This window comes from Maylandia zebra, linkage group LG7 (assembly GCF_041146795.1).
Source record: "Maylandia zebra isolate NMK-2024a linkage group LG7, Mzebra_GT3a, whole genome shotgun sequence".
NCBI classification, from domain to species: domain Eukaryota; kingdom Metazoa; phylum Chordata; class Actinopteri; order Cichliformes; family Cichlidae; genus Maylandia; species Maylandia zebra.
Genome location: NC_135173.1, coordinates 20,433,493 through 20,455,932, shown reverse-complemented (window position 1 = coordinate 20,455,932; position 22,440 = coordinate 20,433,493). Strand labels below are relative to the sequence as shown.

The 22,440-nt window shown below is 40.4% G+C and overlaps 1 protein-coding gene across 3 annotated transcripts in view; it reads right to left on the bottom strand.

Moving 5' to 3' along the window:
* Positions 1-19,147, bottom strand: part of mon2 (MON2 homolog, regulator of endosome-to-Golgi trafficking) — a 33,733-nt gene extending 14,586 nt beyond the window's left edge. For 2 of the 3 annotated variants that reach the window (XM_012922615.4, XM_012922617.4), the window contains exons 1-15: positions 18,633-19,147; positions 10,694-10,757; positions 9,525-9,652; positions 6,959-7,090; positions 6,742-6,871; positions 6,454-6,551; positions 6,004-6,129; positions 5,337-5,531; positions 4,840-4,964; positions 4,434-4,573; positions 4,151-4,304; positions 3,606-3,796; positions 3,181-3,262; positions 963-1,144; positions 221-333 (exon numbers count right to left, since the gene is read on the bottom strand). In XM_012922615.4, the coding sequence (XP_012778069.1) occupies positions 221-333; positions 963-1,144; positions 3,181-3,262; positions 3,606-3,796; positions 4,151-4,304; positions 4,434-4,573; positions 4,840-4,964; positions 5,337-5,531; positions 6,004-6,129; positions 6,454-6,551; positions 6,742-6,871; positions 6,959-7,090; positions 9,525-9,652; positions 10,694-10,757; positions 18,633-18,740 (1,968 nt within the window). In that variant the 5' untranslated portion in view covers positions 18,741-19,147. Of the gene's footprint in view, positions 1-220; positions 334-962; positions 1,145-3,180; positions 3,263-3,605; positions 3,797-4,150; positions 4,305-4,433; positions 4,574-4,839; positions 4,965-5,336; positions 5,532-5,644; positions 5,662-6,003; positions 6,130-6,453; positions 6,552-6,741; positions 6,872-6,958; positions 7,091-9,524; positions 9,653-10,693; positions 10,758-18,632 lie in introns of those variants that run through there. The other variant, XM_076886032.1, reaches the window with a different exon arrangement.
* Between the last annotated feature and the right edge of the window lie 3,293 nt (positions 19,148-22,440).

Genomic DNA, 22,440 nt, shown 5'->3' with positions numbered 1-22,440 from the left:
AAAGTGGTCTTCCTGCTTTATCTGGATTTAACCTGCCCAACAGCAAGAGCTCCGCTGACATTGTCTCCATTATGGAAGATTATTGTTAATCTAACTTGTTTTGATAAAAAACACTTGTGAGCTTTGTTTTGGGAAAACTGCTACACAAATTAAAATGTGAAAATCTGTTACACTTATCGAGTATGTAACCACCAAGTCTTCCAAATGTGTGCGTCCTTACCACAACAGTGCCCTGGGGCTGGGCAGTTAGTGGCTGCCCCACAGCCACCACCTGCTGATGAGATTCACTGGAGGGGCTGATAATCTGCACGTTCTGGCCCTGGATTGAATAAGCTGTGGAGAAAACACACACACGCACCCACGCAAACATATTGTTACACACGCGCACACGTAGAGGAGTCAAGGTTTTTGAGGGGATTTTGTAGCAAGCTTACAACATGCAAGAAAAGCTCTCTTAATTAACTCCAAGACAAACATCCCATCGGTGAGTCAAGACCCAATTTGCCGGCTTTATCTCTACAAGCTGATATGCAAATAGTGAGAGTCTGAGCGGCCGGCTTGAGAGCAGCTGTGTGTGGACGCCTACGTTCCCCAGGCACATTCTCCTTGGTGTGTCTAATTAGAAGCCACAGTGAAAACTTATGGATTAATGCAACAAGAGCAGGAGAACAGGGACAGGCAGAGTGCCAACAGTTTACATGTTGGGCACATCTTACCCATGTGGGAGATTAGACCTGCTCATTAAACACATGTGACCAGAGGCCATCCCTCAGGGCTTTACATGGGGACTTTTAATGGTTTGCAGTATAAAACATGTATTTGCTCTTGCAATTCTTGGTGTGTACAAGTGAATAACTACATGCCTGACATACTTGTACAACAAAAATAGAGGTTATATGAAACTTGAGTCCCCTTGAAAATGTGTTTTGTATTTATCTTTAGATGCATTCTCAGTCACCCACCTTTGCTGGAGAGGGTGGCCGCGTTGCTGCTGAGGACAGTTAGGGCATAGTGTGGGGGCAGAGAGGCCTTGCAGATGGCCGTTATAAAGGCATCACGAGGTGTCACCAGGCCGAGACGGCCACACAGCGAGGCCATGGTCAGCTCTGCTTTCAAGATGTTCTCAGTCGCTGTCTCATCAGTGCTGAACACGCAAGACGTGAGAAAAGGAAGAAAGAGGACAGAAAAGTGAAACATAACACACTGCAGACTGTATTCCTTATTGTCTAATTTAATATTTATATCCTAAGAAATGCTGCCAAGGCTATATTAGACCTTTATTCATTATTAGAACATGATAGGATATGTATAGATAAACCCAGCAATGAAATTTGAATTTCTTTCGAAGTACTTTTATGACCAAGTGAAGAATTTTCAACATAGCACATCTAAACAAATGAGTCTTCTTTAGAAACCATCAATTATTTCTGTTTGCACACAATAATAAAAATGAGCAGAGTTTGTGTTATTAGCAGCTGAAAAGCTGACCTTTGCAATGATGTGTTTTAACTTTGTAATGCTCAAAACTTGTAAACGCAAGTTAAAACTGAGGGTTTTCTTCCAACTGACTCACTGTTTGAGCTGTCACATGAGAAAGCATCATGTCAAAAACAAGAAATCTCTTTTGACTCCACAAAAAGAATTGCTAATGCTCACAAAGCAGGAGGTGGATATAGAAAGCTATCACAGCATCTCCAAGTGTCAAGAACTGTAGTGAGAAGTATCATTAAGAAATTCAAAGAGAGCCACAGAGCCTGACAGAGGCAGGAAGCTAAATATTTCAAAGGCTGGAAAGAAAACTAGTGACAAATGTGTCTAAAGTCACAACTGCTAGGGACTTAGTGAATCACTAGAATACTGCACAGGAATGGGCTGAGAGGTTGCAGACCAAGAAAAACACAGGAAGAACAGACACTGAAGTATGCTGAGGACAACCTGGACTGGAAGTGCGTCCTTTGATCAGGTGAGATAAAACTTGAGCTCTTTGGCCACAGAGACGCTGCTTATGTTTGGAGAAAGAAGGGAGAAACCTACAACCACAAGAACTCCATCCCCACAGTGAAACACATTGCTAGGAATATTATGTTGTGGGGACCAGCAAAAAATGATGTTGGCATCAGGGGGACTAATGGTTTAATGCACGGCTGTGTAGCGGGCTGTTGTGTTAAAAGATGCAAACCCACATTTGCGACTTAAAACAGACCCTGCACTACAAACATATTTAGGAGCAGCGTATGACAACCCTAAGTCCAGGCAGCCTCCAGTTTTTCAGCAAAAACGCTGATAACACAACAGAAGCAGTGATGGTGATGCTGGCAAAGTTTAATGTCAGAGCCAGAGTCTACAGCGTTACACGCTGTGAACAGTAAATAGGCAGAGCCATTACTGAGACAGTGAACTCAGAGTAAAAGAAAACATGTTTCTAGCATCCAAAACAGCAGCACCAAAACATCTGATCACCATTAAAACCTTAACTGGGAAAAAAGTGAGCGGGAGTCCTGCATCGAACCACCTGATCAACAAACTGAAGAAAAGCAAACTCTGTAGCTGCTCCATCCACCGCTGTTAGTTTTACACCGTGAAAGATGTGCACAGGTTGTATTAAAATATGAACAGTTAACTTAGTCTGACACCAGATACCAGACTGGTTAAATTATACAGCTCGATGAAGGCTGAGGGCGCCGTCCTATTTAACATGGGAGCGACACCTGCAGCTAACGGAGAAGTGACCGCATTAGAGACCATGGTCACGCCATATTAATTTCAAGGCTTCTGTATCGTTTTCCATTTTGTAAGTGAAATCATCTGAAATAGTTTTAATTAAATTGCATGACTATTTAAAAATATAAAAACACAAGCCAATAAAAAAAATAAATAGGCCATTAAACTCTAAGCCACTGACCTGAGGGTTGTTATGTTGGACACAGAGCTATTATTAATATTCATTAATAACTACAACATGATAATGTCTGTTTCAGCAGCACAAAAACTCACCTCCTAGTTCTATTGAACAAACACTTGAACGGGAAATTAAATGTGTATTTATCTGTTAAGCATACATCGTGCGTTTAAAGTAATCTTTAATGTGGTGCAATTTACAAATGACTAAAGCTTTAAAACGTTCCTGTCTGAATCACTGCTGTAAATATATAACATGTCTGCTGACTCCAGAATCCGTACCTGGCATCCAGCAGCAGAGACAGTGCAGCCAGGAGACCGCACCAGCAGGCGTTGACCATCTCCTCCCACACCAGGTGAGCCCCTGAGACAAACAAAACATTACGGGGTTTATTCCTAAATACTATCACATCAGTCTGGACAGTCTCATGTTGGGGAAAAAGAAAAGAAATTGATCATCTCTAATTTTTTTCCACTTCTTATTTGAAATTATAAAGAGGTTCGGTTATAATTGTGGTCACTAGAGTTTGTACAAGTGCTACCACCCAGAATCATGACAGGCTAGACCATTATACACACCACTCCTGCTTCCCCATCTCCATATGTCTGCTTTCATATATTTTCAACTGATTAATATCCTTCTTGTCAGGGTGTATCATGAGAATAAAACGCTCCAAAGAACATTTTTTCCTTCTGTACATTCTCACCAGGTTGCGGCTTCCACTCCTGGTCAGGGTGAGCTTCTCTAAATTCAGCAGCTGCCTCCTCCTCCGCGGCCAGTTCTCTTTCAATCATGGTGGTGATGCCCCTCACCAGGTCAAGCAGAGCACTGAAGGCCACTGACATGGCGTAGCCCTCTGGGATGGATGGGGGCTCAACCTTGTCCAGCATCTCTAAGCTGGGAGAGAGATGGAGAAAGAGAAATGAGGTGAAGTACATGAACTGAAGTTTCTGTCTGGAAAATTGACATATAAGAGCTGCCTCCTTTTCCAAGACCATTAACATATTAGGCAGCCATTTCTTTTCAGCAAATAACTTTTGATCTGCTGTATCATTAACGTCAGAAACAACATCTTGGGGGAAAAAATTAATTTAAAAAATGACAAGCTTGTCTATATTTATGCCACTTTGCAGCACAAAGCTAGTCGGTCCTGGAACTGTTTACTTTCTGCATCTGTGACTGGAATTACATCCTTATAAACACACAATAAATAAGGGGAGATTATTCAGTATGTACAAAAGAAATTCTTACTAGGTGGCCTTGGCGCTTCCCTGGACACTAACAGTCATAAGGGGGATCCAGGTACCACGGTATTCAAATGCAGCCTGGGTAGTCAGGGTGCCGCTGACCCCTCCTGTGCCTGGACCGCCTTGTGCTGTGCCTTGAGCACCTGAACCCGACCCACCTACAACAAAAGCCGGAGAGGAATGAGGTAAGGGGGTATAAGTGCAGTAAATCTGAATTTCAGGCCCATTTGAACACATCTCCTTGACATCAATAGAAATTCTAAATAAGGACAACTCAGTCAACTTACCAGCTGGCGCGCCGACAGCAGCCACGTTTCCCGCATTGGGAACGATGAAGAGGGACTGGATGAAGGATCCCAGGGCATTGACAATGTCTCTGAACACTTTAGTGGAGTGCTGCTTCATGTCATAAGACTGGCAGAACGAACTGAAACAGAAAAGAGCAGAGTGAGATCACAGCAGTGTGGGGTTGTATTAGAAAGAAAAAAAAAAAGGACACTTCAGACTTTGCCAAGTTTCATTAGGCCAAACTGCACTCTGAGAAACAGTTAAACAACCTTAGTCACAAAAGGGTTTAATGAATGTAATTGTGCAGAATCAGCTATATTTTTTTAAACTAAAGTAGGAAAAAAAAAACGTAAGTTTCCAGACCCTGTAACTAAAAATCTGTGTTGTTTTTTTAAAGCTGCTTACCGTAACAAATGAGGCTGCACACACAGTCTGTGGACTGATTCCACAGCCACTGCTCTGAGCCACTGAGGCTTCTCCCCATCCAGAAATTTCACCAACAGAGACAAGAAGATCTCACACTCAGTCACCTGCAAGCCAAGCACACACATATCAGACTGAAAGTGATGCAAAATCTCTGAATACCTTCTGGCTTTGTGGAAGTGGAACGGCTTTTTGATCAATTTGAGCAAAAAGAAGAAAAAAAAATTCCATCTCAAAAATTGAATAAATGCCACTAAATAAAAACAGCTGGAATGCTGAGTTACTCGATTGTAGTTAAGCTCATTAAAGTGCTTGGAGGAGAACTAAGACAAAACTACTGCTTGGGTAAGCCAATGCTAATCTGACTGGATCAATTAAGTGCATCAGCTCTGTGCTTAAGAAAATCCCATAGACATAAAAAAACAACCATCAGACAACTGTTTTGACCACCCAACCATCGCAACGGATCAGTTACTTACCAGTAAGCTGTAGAAGTGCTTGATGAGGACGGAGACCACACGCAGCAACCTCATGCAGATGGGGAAGTAAGGTTTCTCCACAGGAGCTGGTGAAGCAGCGCTGCTGCTGCCCTGCCGGAACTTGATGTTAGGGGAGAAGAGCTTGATGACGAGGGGACAAACTCTTTCTTTTAGCAGGAAACTGAACTCCTGATGCTGGGTAGGAAACAAAGGGAGACCAAAACATCCTGTGAATTAATTTATTTTATTGTAGAATGTTTCATTAAGAATTTTATTGAAAGGACAAGATGGATCAGATGGATCTAAACCTTTTAAAATAAAAAAAGTTGGAACCTAACAATGAGCAGACTTTTCTCTTTTTTGCCACTTCTGGTCTGACACCTTGTTTTTGGTCTAGATCAGGGGTGGGCAATCTCAGTCCACGAGGGGCGGTGTCCCTGCAGGTTTTAGATCTCACCTTCGGTCAACACACCTGAAGCACATGATTAGTTCGTTACCAGGCCTCTGGAGAACTTCAGGACATGTTGAGGAGCTAATTTAGCCATTTAAATCAGCTGTGTTGGTTTGAGGACACATCTAAAACCTGCAGGGACACCAGCCCTCGTGGACTGAGATTGCCCACCCCTGGTCTAGATGTTCACAAACTCGCTCTTTTTTCTCTCTTTACCTGCAGGAATACACCGGGGAAATCATTAAGAACAGACTCCAGCAGCTCAAGGCCAAACGTCCGTGTCATCTCTGTCATCCCCACCAGCCAGTAGGGGGCGTCAGCATTCACCAGCTGGCACAAGTCCTGCAGGAAGGTGAACAACAGCCTTCAAAACAATGCAGTGTTGTCCTACCCACATCACAGTGGCTGAAACAGGGCTTTGACCGAGCTCTGCGTGAAGAACAATCATCATCACATGAAAGTGTAATGTGGGTGAAAGACTTCAAGACAACCGAATCCCTCTTTAAAAAAATTACTTCATTTCAGAGATGAAAAGAAATATTTCTGAATTAGTTTTACTGGACCTCAATTTGAGATTATAAGAAAGATCTCAAAATCAGCATCTAACCAACTCTGACAAGAGGGCAGGACGGCTTATAGAAGGCTACCGCCCCCTGGTGGACATACCTGAAACAGCATGTATGCATCCTTTGCACTGGGTCTCAAAGTGCTAACAGACCGGCGGTTGGTGTTTCCCTGGACAGGAGGGGGCTGCTCCACAATGCCTTGAGGTTAAATACAAAATACATTACACAGTAAATTAGCTTGCAATTAAAAAGCATTTTTATCTATGTTCTATTTAAATAGCTTAAGGTGTAAAGATGTACTTTTCAGTTTTTCACACCATCTGTAATATTAAGCATCTCAGAATTTTACTGTATCATCTTCCTACTTTCAGAACCAATGAACTCTAACCTTTAAAGCGCTCGTCCTCAGCCACCATCCTCTCAAACACCACGGTGACAACTTGTCTAACGGTGGCAGCTGCTGTGTTGTTGGTGATGTTGTCCTTGGTGAAGTGCAGACGAAAACACAGCACAATAGCCTGGGCACAGGGGAAAAAACAAACTACTGCTACTATACTGTTCATCCATATAATACATGCAAACAGTGTGTGTGTCTATGCTTTTACCTTGGATAGCACTTCATCATGTACAACTGTGTTGGTGGTCAACAGGACGAGGACTGTCTGTAAAAGTTTCAGCTCTTCCAAACCATTTTCCATCAGCTGCCACAACATGTTGATGATGTTCCCTGCTGCTGCCTGTTTCACAAACACACACACACACACAACTAAAGTACATAGCCACACTCTGAATTTAGGAGGCATTATCAGAGTTCCTAGCTGATATCAGGCCTTTGGCTTGCCCAAGGTAACAGCCATAAATAATAGACATGCACAAAAACACACTCTTGTGGGAGCAGATGGTTGTGCCTGCTTGGGGTTACAACATCACCCAGTTCAATAACACCAGATCTCACTGTCAGTTTCTGCTGATAGTAAGTGACACCGCACGTCCTTTCTCAGGGTCAAGCTATCCAAAATAAATCTACATGCATCCCCCTAACAGCTGCTTTTATGTGTAACTGGCTCAATTCACAAGATAACAAACAAACTCAATTTTCAAATATGAACGCGTCTTATGCTCTGCCACAGCCCTGCCTGAAGGCACTGCTTTAGTCGTCTACTCTCCTCAATGCAATATCTCAGCAATGCCTTAAGGAACTTCTGCAAATTTGGCACAAATGTCCAGGTGGATTCAAGAATGAAATGATGTGAATTTATTGCTGAGATCTCCGTGAATAGACAAGACATGCTTGGGGAGATAGATGGGAACTAAATCTCAGTTGGTTTGGAGAGGCCTGTACTTCTTCACCATCCTGTCTTTCTCCTATGTCCCGCCTACTTGGTGTGGTTCACCTGTCCTCTGCTCCTGGCTGCTTTTGTTAGAGACCACCGTTTTAGGGGAGCTACTCCTGCATCGTTTTGTTGTTTTGGCCATGGAGGTTCAAGAAGTTTAGGATTTCTTTTTCTTTCTTTTTATGAAACGAAACAGCACAGGTTAGAAGCTGCTTTCTGTTTTACTGGATTGACCTGCATCAACCCGCTCTCCACGCTGTGCTGTTTTTGTGTGCAAACTTTTTTGTATTTGTAAAATAAAATACTAAACGCTTAAACTCTCAGTCTGTTTAACTAACATTACTACCCATCTACTACTGGTGAGTGGGGGAAATAACAATGAATCTGAATGATTAAAAATGTATTATTCCTTTTAATTCACAGTTAAAATTCACAGCTATTTTCAAGGATACAGCTTTAAGAAACAGCCATTTTTCCTCTGGTCAGCAACAAGGGTTTAAATTTAGTTAAGTTTCTTCTTGGATGTCCTGGGATTCAGAACATTTCAGTGTTTGAGGTAAACTACTGCGTGGAAAGAGAGAGACAGAGCGTGAGAGCGAGATCTGTGTGACAAAAATAGTTGATAAGAATTAGCGCTAAGTAACCCAGCGTGACCAGTTCTGACAAAGAATTTTCTCAGGGAATGCCGAGCGCATCTTTTCTCCCACCAAAGGAAAAAAAAAAAGAAAACTAACAAAAACAAACAGAGCTTTGAAATCTATTTTAGTGTAATCCAACAAATGATGATTAAAATGAAGAAAGCCTGCTTTGCAGTGTGCTAACACCTCTGGGGTAACATCTTGGAAACCGCTCACATCTCAGGTCTGCCAAAAGCTGCGTTGTTTAAAAGGTCGAAAACCCCTACACCCATTTCACAGGCTACCATTAAACGACGATTTCAATTTGGAAGTTATTGTAGCCTCCCCTTTCCTGAGATCGGTACCTTATTCCACTCCGTTTTTCTGAGTTGTTTAACTGCCACTGCGCATAAAGATGATGTTAAACTGTTCAAGTAATAGATTTTCTAGGTCAACGGGTTTCACGAAAATGAGCAGTGGAAGTGGTAAAGGTGGTCTGCGCCTTTGCGCCAGGAACGAGGTCAAATTAAATTTACACTGCTTGATTGGGTATTGATGTGTTGCAGTGCTTGCAGTATTGACCCAATTGGATATCAATCAAGCCTTAATTTGTCCATGCTTACACACTGAAGGTGAGCATGAAACATTGAGGTTTAAAACAGTCTTTATTTACTTCCAGGTAATCAAACAAAAAACAACAGAAGGCCACAACCCGAAAGATTCAAATAATGCTAAAAAAGAAAAACAGCACATCTACTTTCCGTTGTTTTTAATGAGTCGTTCGATCACAAACTCGAAAAATGTGTTTTTCATGGCTGTGTTCTCTATAAAAGAGTTTTCTTCGCTTGGGAACAACCTTCCAACAAGGACGCACGCACCGACTCGCCACTCTTTGAAATAACAATCACACTGTATTTGTGAAGCTCAATGTCACACAGCGGATCAGCAAAGGCCTCTTACTGAGTGCACCTGCCAAAAGCAACTCACCAATGAGTGCATTAGTCTAACAGCCTGATGATTATTATTGCATTTATTGTGATGTGTGTAAATTAACATGTATCAATCAAACTGTCCTCAATTCGGCACTGCTTGTTACCACACTGTGGTTTTATTTGGCCTTCTACACACTAGATTCCCTTCTTGTGTACACATCTGCAGATCATACATATGAAAATATAAATATCCTATTTTCAAATAAAAGGCTAGCTTATAGTCCTCACCTCAGATACGACCTCATGGGACATGAGTCTCTGGATGGCAGCCAAACACAGCTGTGTGATCTTTGGCTCTTTGGTGCCACAGCCCATCAGGAAAGGCTGCACAACCTCTGAGCTGTTCTCTTTTAGGGCTGCAGAAAAAAGGGACACAAATAAAGGACACAAATAATCTTTTTTTAAAGATGTCATCATGCAATTTACTTCTAATAAAATGCCTTAAAGTAAAAAAAAAAAAATACATGTGTTTGCTTTTGTTTTGCTTCTGATTTCATGAAGTCTGGTACTGCAGAACGAAAACTTTGGAGAGTAAATGAAAAGAATACATGGAGGTATCAACTTACAATAACAATTATTCTCAAGTGTGAATCATGCAACACTATTCTAGCTCAACAATTATAATAATAAAAAAAAGGTACCCATTTTGCACTGAGGTTTTTATCATCTCATTTTAAACAGCACTTAAAAGTGAAAAGTGCATTATTTCCTTTTCCAGTAAACTGAATTTAGGTTCACCAGTTATTTACACCTGCACAACAGGTTTCCCAGTTAATCACCATAAAGTTGATGCGTCAAGTAGACTTAAAGTTGAAACAGTGAACAGTGAGCTGCTGTACAGTTCACAGCTACAGAGGGGCAGCAGGTTGTGGACAGTCATCAGTGGAACTCAGGAAATGTCAACTATGTGTCAACTCTGCAAATGCTACCAAAAAGCTAGACTTGTTTACAGAGACGGCGCTAGAACCAATTTTCCATACGAGTGCTGAGAGACCAGCCCCGTTTGAAAATACTTCAATAATTCAGAGCAACAAGCTAGAAAGAGCCAGAAAAAGACTGCAAACAAAGCTCAGAGAGGAGGGAAATAAAAGACTCATTTATCATATAACTTAATAAACACAATGACTTTTTTTGTTTGGTTTTTTTGGGGTGGAGTCAAAGGCCGTTTGTACATGACTTGCCTTTGGCTGAATGCATGCATTATGAAAGGAAAATACATGAAAGCCCAGTGACTATTTCAGTCTGTCACTTGTATGCAGGATGCAGTTGTGTGAACAGAAAATCATGAATACTGCCATCTCCCTGAACATTTGAATATAAGCTTGTTGCAGTTTAAAGCACTAGCTCTGCACACATAGCCAATTGAAGAACAACTAAGTACTTCTATTATCACTCACCTGCTAATATGTCTGTGTTCCTGGCTGCTATCGTCTTAATCTTCACTATACCAGACTCTGCAGCCTAGAGAGGAAAGAGGACAGACATTTAGGTAACTGTTTGATGTGACATCAAATTGAAAGGTGCTGACAGTGCAGCATACATGCACCGCTGGTGGTAGACATGGCTACTTGTAATGGTGGGTGTAGCGGAAAATAGGAAGGCCCAGTTGTAGAAAAACATCTTCATCTTATGAGGAACACCCAGTGAGGTATTCCTCTAAGCTTGAGATGTTCAGAACAGCTGTGAGGAGCACTGTCAAGAATGGGGAAGGGTAAAAGGAGGAGGATGGCAAGTGGGGACGGAGAGGCCGCTCTTATCTTTCTTCAACAACTGCATGCCACGGCAAGCCTCTCAAGATGTTTTCTTTCCCATCTTTGCTTCCCATCAATACTCCACTCCTCATTCCTACATGGTTTCAATTTTAACTGTAATTTCACTTCTTGCCCCAGTTGTTCCACATACAAAAAACACCTGTTTAGACATGTTTTAAAAAACTGTTTAAAACTTATTATGAGCAGTTCTTCTCAAAGGCCGTCTGCAGGGCCAGTACTGCCATCTGTCTTGTATTTCTCCTCACGAAAACAACATAATGCTTTAACCTTTGTGGCTACAGAAGTACACACACTGCCTTTTTAAAAGGCTGGTATAATTTTGGCTAAAGAATGACATTTTTAAAAAAGGCACACCTCTTTGGATTAGGCACCACTGACGGGATAAATACTGTAACAACATGATTACAATACACCAACATGTCACAAAAGTCGAGCCACTTTGGAGGATCGCAATTCATAAATTACTAAACGGCTGGTAACAACCCCTGCTTAATGGCTAAGCTTTTTCAGAAAATCTTTTACCATACAGCTCCCTAAAAGTTAATCTCTTAAAAAAAAAAAAAAAAAAAAAAAAGCTTCTCTCCCTCTTCTCCTTTTGTTCCAGAAACCGAACCATAGCGGCTTGCAGGAAAATGAGGGGAGCGCAGAGAGCTTTTTTTAGTCTGAAATAATTGCAACCTTCCTGTTGCTACTTTTGATATTTCCATCAGCACAGACGAGTGAAAAATCCAGCATCAGAACAGCAAATTCTGGCTTTGCATAAGCTGTGACAGAAAGAGTTTCAGACTGCAACAATTAGTTACGACACAATTATACAGCATATCAAACATGAGCCTTTGCTGTTAACTGCAGGCCAGGATGTGTTGTGCCATCTTCACAACTGTGAACCCCTTATAACTATACAATAAACACTGTTTAACTGCTCGTTAACATAAATACGTAATCAACCAATCACATGGCTGCAACATGATGCATTTAAGCATGTAGACATGATCAAGACCTGCTGAAGTTCAAAGTGAGTATCGGAATGGAAAAGAAATGTGATTTAAGTAACTGTGAACATAGATGTCGGTGCGAGACAGGCATGTTTGAGGATTTGCAAAAAAACGACGATCTACAGGCATTTTCTGCACAACCATCTCTAGAGTTTACAGAGAATAGCGTCAGTTCTTTGGGTGAAAACGCCTCAGTGATGTCAGAGGTCAGAGGAGCATGGCTACACTGCTTTGAGCTAACTGGAAGATAACCACTTGTTACAACCAAGGTGTTTTTCAGGAGAGCATCTCTAAATGCAAACACATTGAACTTTAAAGCAGATGGGCTTCAGCAGCAGAAGACCGCATCAGGTTCCACCAGGTTTAATACACTGCAACCTATTGAGTATTCATGAACGTTTCCATCCCTTTATGGCCTCAGTTGAACCATTTTCTGATGACTCCTTCCAACAGGATAACGCACCATGTCACAAATCTCAAATTATCTCAAACTGGTTTCCTGACAGCAAGTTCAGCGCATCTAGATGACCTCCAGTCACCAGATCTCAATCCAATAGGGCACCTTTGAGATGTGGTGGAACGGGACACTGGTATAATGGAAATCCAGCTGAACAATTTGCAGGAACTGTGTGATGCTGTCATGTCAATATGGACCAAAAAATCTCTGATGAATGTTTCCAGCACCTCGTTGAATTTGCATCATGAAGATTAAAGCAGTTCTGAGGGGAAACGTGGGTCCAACCTGTTACTAGCAAGATGTAATAAATGAAGTGGCCAGTGAGTGTATTTGCAACCTGTGCAACAACAACTATCTATTCAACTCAAAAGAGAGCACTAGAAATATTGCAGCATGCAGACAAAGTCGTGGGAAATATGTGCGCACTTTGTTAAGTCAAAGTTTTTGACGTTGTGATGAGAGAGTGGATTGTACTTTTTAAAAGGCCTGCCTTTGCCGAAGTAGCCATATCTGTTAATAACCACAGTGACTACTCTATAAAAATGAAAAGAGAACTAAAGGCATATATGAACTGACAATCTGTGTGTCAGTTGAACAGAGACAAGCAAGTTCTCTAATTAGAAACAGATTGTGTGTCCTTTATTCCGCCTCCAACTGAACCCTCCCATATGAAAAAAATGCCAGTGAGTTTCCACAAAACCATTAAAACTTTTCACAATAAAAATATTTTCACATTAGCCTACTAATTGTTAGAGTCTGTGGTTGACAGGAAGTTGCAACATTTCTCCCCAGCAGACAAACTGATCTTTCTCTCTGCTTCCTCATAGAAAGTGCTGTTTAAGCTTTCTAGCGTAAAAAGTATCCCCTCCACTTGTCTCTGGAAAACTGTCAGCATTAAAAAGCCTCCACACTGTTGAGGATAATACCACTGGCCTGATGATGCCATTGCAACAGAGAGAGACACCAGAAACTGTCTATGTTAATACATGAGTTCTTTTATTGGTGTATCTGAAAGTCTATTCAAAGGTAACTGCAGTGTTACTCTAGTAAAATTTATCAGTTAAAAACCTTGCCATGTCATAAAGTCAACTATTCTGGTATCACTGAACAGATACATTATCAGTCACATTAAGCAGCACGCTGCAGAGAATCCCTGGCTGAGAATTAATTCTTTGAGTTTGTATCCACCTTCAAAGACACTTGGTATGTGTTCACTTTAACAGCTTTCAAAGCAGATTATTTAGGCCATCACTAAACAAAATTCTGAATGTGCTCAACACAAGGAAAAAGTCAAAAGGTTACTGCTTTTCAGAATAGACATCATTTATCTGCTAATCTGATACCAACCACCAGTATTTTATTATTTGACCATTATCAGTATCATGTGCAAAACACTGTGTAAACATGACCACATGTGGGATTCGAGGACATTACATAAAGAATGAGTGCTAAGTTTGAAATCTTAGGACTTGACTGGGAGTACACAAACAGAAAAACTAAAAAAGTCATTTAGTACTTCTTACTCTTCTTACAACTAGTCCATGCATTCATCTTTAGCAGGCTTGACTACTGTAACAGCATCTATACAGGTCTACCTAAAAAGTCAGACAACTACAGCTCATTCAGATCTCTGCTGCTCGAGTCCTCACTAAGACCAAAAAAGTGGACCACATCAGTCCAGCTCTGAGGTCTTTACACTGGCTGCCTGTCCATCAGAGGATAGACTTTAAAGTTCTGATGAGGGTCTATAAAGCTCTGAATGGTTTAGGACCAAAATACATCAGTGACCTCCTGACCCAGTATGAACCTTCCAGATCCCTCAGGTCATCTGGATCCGGTTTTTTATCAGTTCCCAGAGTCAGAACCAGAAACGGAGAAGCTGCATTCAGCTTTTATGCTCCTTATATCTGGAACAAACTCCCAGAAAGCCTCAGATCAGCTGAAACACTCAGTTTATTTAAATCCAGGTTGAAGACTCACCTATTCTCAGCTGCATTTGAGTAAAACACCAAATCCACACTTTTAAGCTTAAATTTCAAAACTTACATTTTAACTACTGGTCTTATCTACCGTTCTGATTTTATGTACTGTTTTTTTAATCAATTTTAAATCATGCTTTTGTTTTTTAATGTCTCTGTAAAGCACTTTGAATCACCTTATTGTTGAATTGTGCTATATAAATAAACTTGAGGAGTGGCCGAAGTCAAACTGACCCTGATCTACAAAACAGCTTGTGTCGTCTAAAAACAACATTAGCGAAACTCACAGATTTACTTCCTTAAACATGTTGTACTGTGAGACTCTAAACTGAGTAACTTTCTGAAAGGCCTTTTTCAATGTAACAGTGAGAGTATAGTCTGTATAGTATATAGAGCAGGGCGATATGTCCAAAAATATCTATCACGATATACATTTGAAAATTTTCAAGGCTGGCTGGAAATAATTAGTTGACACTCTTGTAGGATTGCTCTCTTACAAAATAATGAACATTCTCTAATTTTTAATAGTAATTTTATTTTAATAGAGAGAGAGAGAGAGAATATCAACCAAAAACCTACAAAACATGACTTAGTATTTGGAGAAACTCTAATTGGCAAGCACAGTGGGAAGACATTTCTTGTAGTTGGTCACCAGGTTTGAAACATCTCAGGAGGGAATTTAGCCCACTCCTCTTTACAGAAACTCTAAATCCTTTAGGTTTCTTGGCTGTCACTTGGCGACTGAGGCTTCAGCTCACTCCACAGATTTTCCATAGGAATGAGGTCTGGAGACTTGCTATGGTCACTTCATGACCTTAATTGAACATGTTTCAATTTATTTTAGTTTTTTAGTTATTTATTTTATCTTATCTCATTTTAATTTTCTTTACTTATGCTATTAGCATGTACAGCACTTTGTGAACTCTGGTTTTATGTTAAAGTGCTTTATAAATAAAGGTGGTATGGTATGGTATGGTAATTTGCTTCTTCTTTGTTGCCTTGGTAATATGTTTCGGGTAACTGTCATGCAGAAAGACTCATCCAAGACCCATCTTCAGTTTTCTAGTTAAGGGAAAGGAAGCTGTTGATATATGGCCCAAACCATTAGCCCTTTAGTTTGGTGAAGTCCTGTACCATGCAGCAAGCTCTTGCCTCAGACAGAGGGTGACTGATGGTCATTTCCAAATAACCACATTGACAGTTTTCACCTTCTCACCAAGCTTCTTGCTGGTGGCTGTGTGCAGCATTTTTTGGCACCTGTTTGGTGTCACACATGGTGGTTGGAAAGGTTGGATTGGAAGAAACTGATTTTGTGGACAGGTATGCTTTAGACACATAATGAGTTGAGGTCAGAAGTATCTGTAATCTAATGAATCAATCAATGGGTTAGGGGTAGGCTTAGGCCAGATTCTTTCTGAATTGTAGCAGATCAATTTTGTTTCCCACCCAATGACATGCAAATTAATTTGTAACTTTTATACAATGAGTTTTGTCAGAATCTTTGGCTGATATAATGTTTCTCTCCATTAAAATTATATACCATAAAAAATACAGACTGTTCATTTGTTTGGAAGTGACCACAAAAATTCAAGTGATCAAATACTTATTTCCATTTCATTCATTATTTAATTGAAAATGTATATAATAATTTGGTTGTAGAATAAAAGGCTATTCTATTCTATTACATTACATGTGCTGTTTTTGTAAGACAGGCTATGAGTGATTGAGGGAGAAAAAAAAAGAAAAACAAACAAACAATGTGATTCGTTCTCTTGCATGTAGTGTCACTGTGGGAGATGGACTGAGAAACAGGAGAGGAAATGGAATGAAGACAGTCTGGGAAAAAGCACATTTTGTTCTTCAGTAGTAAAGCTGCAAGGATTTGAGATTTTAGTTTTACAATTAAACTACAGACATAAGTCCCTTAGAAGTCCCTAGAACAGTTCTCTAAAACGTAGACGCTAAGGATGAGGGAAAAAAATGGCCACATTAGCACGATGAAAAAGCTGCACAAATCAATTCAAAGAGCAACCACAGTACCCTGATTGTTTCTCGCATGACAACATCGCCGCAAATTTAACCATGACAGTTTCGATTGGAAAACGTTGTTTCAATCACAACACCATTGATCAGAGCGGGCGGTAACTCAGGTTGGGAGGAACATCAAAAGGGATCTCTTCAATACTCTGATCCCTTGGGGGAAAAAAGCCTGATAAGGATGGGAAAACCTCACTGATGATAAATCAATATTTGAAGCAACTTCATAAGACCCCTTAGGCAAGGGCCAGAAATCAGTTCAACACGTAAGATCAGTCGCGTGCCATGTCTTTTGATGGCCATACCACTCATTTTGAAACATCAACCACTGAAGTCAATGGACTAAATCTGTAGTGAGCAAAACACAAAGGAAATGGAAGCACTTGCTGAGCTATTTCCCCTTTTTTTCTCCATGGGAATGTTGCTTCTATCCAAGGTGAACCCTGAGGGGAAACAAACTAAGCTGCCATGGCATGATATGAATTGCTCTGCTGAGCTGGCTGACGAGTGCTGCTGTGGTCACAAAAGCCTCACATAAAGACGTCAGCCTCGACTACCAGCGGTTGTTCCAATATGAATACTGATGAGTTACAAGTGTTGCCGACATTGTTGTCTATACCCCCGCATATGCCTGCTGTACAGTTAAACTTGACATTTTATCATGCTACTACTGCTTACATTTCTAAGTGAAATGTTCAAGTGTACTTCTTTTGTACACGGCCTTGTATTGTTTGTGCTCCAGTCATTGAGTAATCAGAAATGTCACCAACAAAACAGTGCCACGCAACAAAGCCAGTGTGAAGGCCTTAATAATACAGTAAGTCATTCAAACAACAATGTGTGTGTGAAATCACTTGGCTGTGTCAGTAACTAGCAAGCCTGTTGAAACCAACTCTCAGTGTCAGACTGCAGACAGGACAGGTCAACAGAGGCCGAGTATCACCAAAGCCCTTAAAAACAAAGACTTTTTACTTTAAAAAATAAAGATAAATTGGAATAAAGGTTTTAAGGGCCTGTTCGCTTATATCATGAGAATCACTCCCTGTCAAATGATATCTGTGGCATCCATGCTCATATCACATCTGGTTTTAAAAATGACTGCGTTTCCCATGTATCTTTGATTTTTGCAGCCAGACACCTGCATGGACTCTGAGTCTGAGTTAATACAGTTTTGTATTTTCTGATTACTTTTTATTATATTGTTAGTTTTCCTTTTTAAGTTTCAGTGAGTTTCCATAGCAGGTTGACTGGTTTCACTTTAGTTTTTATTAATTTCAGTGTTAGTTGTAGATTTTTAAAAAAAATCTGTAGAGATATTAAAATATAAACAGAACCTTTTGAATGCTGACTCAGTCTTGTAGACATCAAAAGCCTCAAAAAACATGATCATAAAAGCCTCATCCGGCAGTTTGTGATAGCAAATTTTAACAAATTAACAGATAACAAAACTAAGTATATTTCATCTATTATACATTTTATTTTAGTTTGTTTTTCCCATTCAAATCGCTTCTAGTTCTAGAAGGTCTAGTTTTTATTTTAGCTAACTAAAATGTTTTCTCACATTTAGTTTTACTTAACTATAATAACTTTGATGTGAACCCTATGCAAGGTGGGTGACAGTGGCCCAACCACTCTTGCCCAAAGATGCTAGCATCAAATAAAATACAAAATAAAGTACATTTACATTGCTTGACTTGAATAGTTAGTTCACCCCATCCCCAAAATACACGTTTTCTCACTTTTACTTGCCTTTTTATAGCCACTGAAAATTTAACTTCAGTGTTTACGCCTTTGACATAAGTTACATCTAACAAAGATACTTAAAGTGTAGCTACGTAAAAAAGTTTAGCTCGGTGTTTTTGTGAATCTGCTTCTGTTTAAACGCATTACACCAAACATATTAAGCGTAGGGAGGCCCAGCAGCTGATACAACTTATGAGAAGTACAGTATGGGAACAACTCAAAGGCCCCACGGTTGCTGTGACAGAACGAGCGCATACATTTTTTAATGTAAAACCTAATAAAAACATAAAACTTCACAAACGGATGCAAACTGCTAAAAATCGGGGCTCGGTGAAGCTAACTAGCAGGCTAACCTCTTTGACAGGGGGGAATTTCTTCTTGCACTCCATGGAGAGAGACCGCAGATCCGTCTGCATGTTCTCTAGTAATTTCTTCACCGCCTCGGGACTGCTGGTCGACATCTTTGACGGCGCCTTTCGATAGAAAACCTCAGAAATACTTTAAACGTTGAAAGGAATGTGGGAGCGCGGTCGCCCCCCCACCACCCATCCACCGTGGGGGGATATAATCCGTCACTACTTTATTCGCCTCCCTCGGAAAAGGAAATAAAAACGCTGCGGTCCATTGATACGGGATCCCACTTCTGTGCTTCGAGCGCCCGTGCGCAGGTGAGCAGCGATGACACCGGCATAAGTCCGACCTCCTCACAGCCAGCTGACATTAGCTTCAAGGAGTCGCATCGTTACCCTAAATTTCTGCTTCTTACGGCTGCTTACTAGTCGAAGATATCTGCTAAATTGAGCAGTCTGCCATCAGCGGCCGTGTCAGCTCCACTTTCTTTCCCACAATGCTTCGCTGGACACTGACACGTCACTTGGACTTCCGTAAACAGTGGCGTATGCAGGTGACTGCAGCGACCCCTGCAGGAAGAGATCGGCACAGACAGATAGCCACGAAGCACACAGTAGTCTGATCTGGACCACGGTATCAGCGCTTCTGCTCGGTTACCTGTCCACACACACACCACCTATTGGCCCGGAAAGAGGCTGCAGGAGGCTGTCTAGAAATGTCTTTGCAGTGCTTACAAAAACAAGAAAAAAAACGATTATTGACAATATCAAAAATTTTATTATTTTAAGAAATACGTTTAACTGACTAATTAAGGTTCAATTTAACTGAATATAACCTAAAATGTTTAACTTGATTGTGCATTAATTCAGCAATTAAATAGACAAGCATTTGTGAGTAGTTTGTCTTGACATCAATGTAGTCACTGCATTTACTTAAATAAAGAAGCTATCGGTTCATGAATGGCACTTTTTAAACATAAATGTGCCTCCCAGTTAATTGTTATCACAAGATATAATGCATGAAAATGAATCGTGAGCATTATTCACCGTGTCTATTGTTTGTAAGATAAATAAAAAGAAAAATAAAGAAAAATATATCTACAGTCTACAGTCACCCAGAACTGCTTGTAAGTTTCCACTTAAAGCTGCACCAAGTTTCTGATTTTCTTTTCATCCAGGTTCAGATTTTTTTATTTCCAAAATAAATATGTAAATTTTGGTCTTTGTTCTGCATCTCACATGGATCCCTTCACCGGCTGCTTTCAGTGCTGCCTTGCTAAGGAATGCAATTTTGTCTTTGGGGAGGTGGAGTGCAAAGTTTCACACCTTAGACTCATTTAACTGCCAAGAAAAGAGTGGAAAAACAACCCCAATATTATCAGAAGCACAGTAACAATCCTTTTACAATTGGAGTGGAATTATTACTTTCGAACATATTGGTTCTGTTAAACCAATCATTAACCAGATTAATTCAGTGTTTTCTGTATCAAAACAGCTTTAGAACACATTTACCTGGTGTTACACCAAGTAATTGACACCAAATAGCTTGGTGCTGCACTCCAGCCTGTACCTCACCTTTTCCAGTAACTCACACTTCTGACACTAAATGTCAAATTGTGACATTTTACTTCAGGACCACATGCCGAATCCTGTCAAAACACTAGAAGAGAATACCCCAAGCAATTCACTAATATTTCTGAGGATTTTCACCACTTTGAAGAAACGACAGAGGAAGTTTTTGTGTTAGTCATACCATCTCCTCAGGGTCACTGCCTATAAATACTTTCTTGTATAAGAGATTCTGATGTTTTGTTTTTGAGTTTGTTAAATGCCTGTCATTCTTTATACTGATGTAAGACAATGTCTTCTACTTTGAAGAGCCAAGGGCTAAAACTAAATTCATAAACCTCTACATTTTTATATGTGTACTATAAGACAGAAAATGATAAGAAACTACAACCGGGAGTGCATATGCATCTGCCTGGAATACCTGGTATGATGGCTGATACTGACTAACACTCCGGCGTTGTACATATATGCATCGATTTCTCATGCTGATGATGTGTAGCGGCATATGACATCTACAGTCATGGTAAAGAGAAAGTGCGCCCTTTTTCACTTCTAGGTTCACATACCAGGAGATTTAAAAATAAAATATCGTCCGACCTCTCCAGCCTTAAAATTAGCTAAATACCACCTGACATGAACAAAACATGATATATCACATGGTGTCATTAATATTTATTGATGAAAAACTAAGCCAAAAATGCAGAAACACAGTCTACATGAAAATTTAAGCACACCTTAATGGCTTTCAGAGGAATTAAGAGGTCATGTCAATCAAAGGCATTTGATTATGTGATCATCGGAGCATTCAGGTGTGTGCTACCATAATTCCACAGAGGGAAAACATCAAAAATTATCCCAGGCAACCAACTGTCGGTGCCCACCAGTCTGAGAAGGGTTATGAGGCCACTTCCAAATAGTCCATCATTCTATAGTGAGAAAGATTATTCACAAGTAGTAAATATAAAACAATAAAAGGATCATGACAATACAATCTACAAAAAAATACTGAACAAACAAATGAAGAGGGTGTGCTGAGAAGGTGGAAGGAGTACACTGAGGGGATGATTAATGAAGAAAATGAGGGGGAGGATAGAGGACTGTTTGTGAATCAGGAAGTGAAGAGGCTCAGTAAGGTAGGAGAGGGCAACTATGAGGTGGGAAAAGAGTGCAAAGGTAGTGCGTCCAGATGACAAACTTGTAGAAGTATGAATATGTCCTGAAGAGAGGGCAGTGGAGTTTTGACTAGATAGTTTAACACAGTGATGAAGAGTGAGCAGATGTCTGGGGAAAGGATAAGCAATTTTCAAAAAGAAGGGTGATGTGCAGTGCTGAGATAAAGCTGATGAGTCATACCATTATGATATGGGAAAGAATTGTTAAATCTGGGTTTAGAAGAGGGGCAACGATCAGTTAGGAGCATAAGTATATGAGGGTGGCACTGCATGAGAGGAGTGAGACATTGGTGAGGTGTGTGGTAGGAGTGATAGATGGGTTCATGGTTTAGTGAAGGAAGGCGAGCTAAATGACTTCCAAAGCAACACACAGTGCACAAGAGAGGTGAAGAAGAGAGTGCAGGCAAGGTGGAGCGGGCATAGACAGGTGTCAGGGGTGATGTTTAGAAACAGAAGTAGTGTCATATGTGTCATATGTAAATAATAATAATACAGAAATACAGTTTATACTGAGACTCACTTCACACAGCAGTCAGAGACATTCTAATATGACAAATAGCATAAAGTTATAAAAATGTAATAAGGCAAAAATAAATAAAATGAGTAAATAAGGGCAGGGATAGCTCAGTAGGTAGAGTGGTGGCCCCATGACTGGAATGTCGGGGTTTCGAATCCACTGAACGGCTACCCTGAGGCACACCTGAGCAAGGTACCGTCCCCACACTCTGCTCCCCAGGCGCCCAATGGCTGCCCACTGAGTGAATGGGCTAAATGCAGAGAGGAATTTCCCCACAGGGATCAATAAAGTATACATTATTATTATTATTATTATTATAAAAATGTCCAAGAAATTCACAGAGAAAGTACAAGTAATAAATCTGCAAACAGTGAAATGAGTCAGAGACCTGAGGCTTTTTGTTTATTCTTGTGCAAGTTTGCAAAGAGATCTGTACTGATTAGTGTGATAGCAGACAATAATAAATACAACATAATAATACAGTTGCATTCTATAGCTGTGATGAGGTAAGAGAGGGACTGTGTAAATTGTTTTATTCAGGAGTCTAATGGCC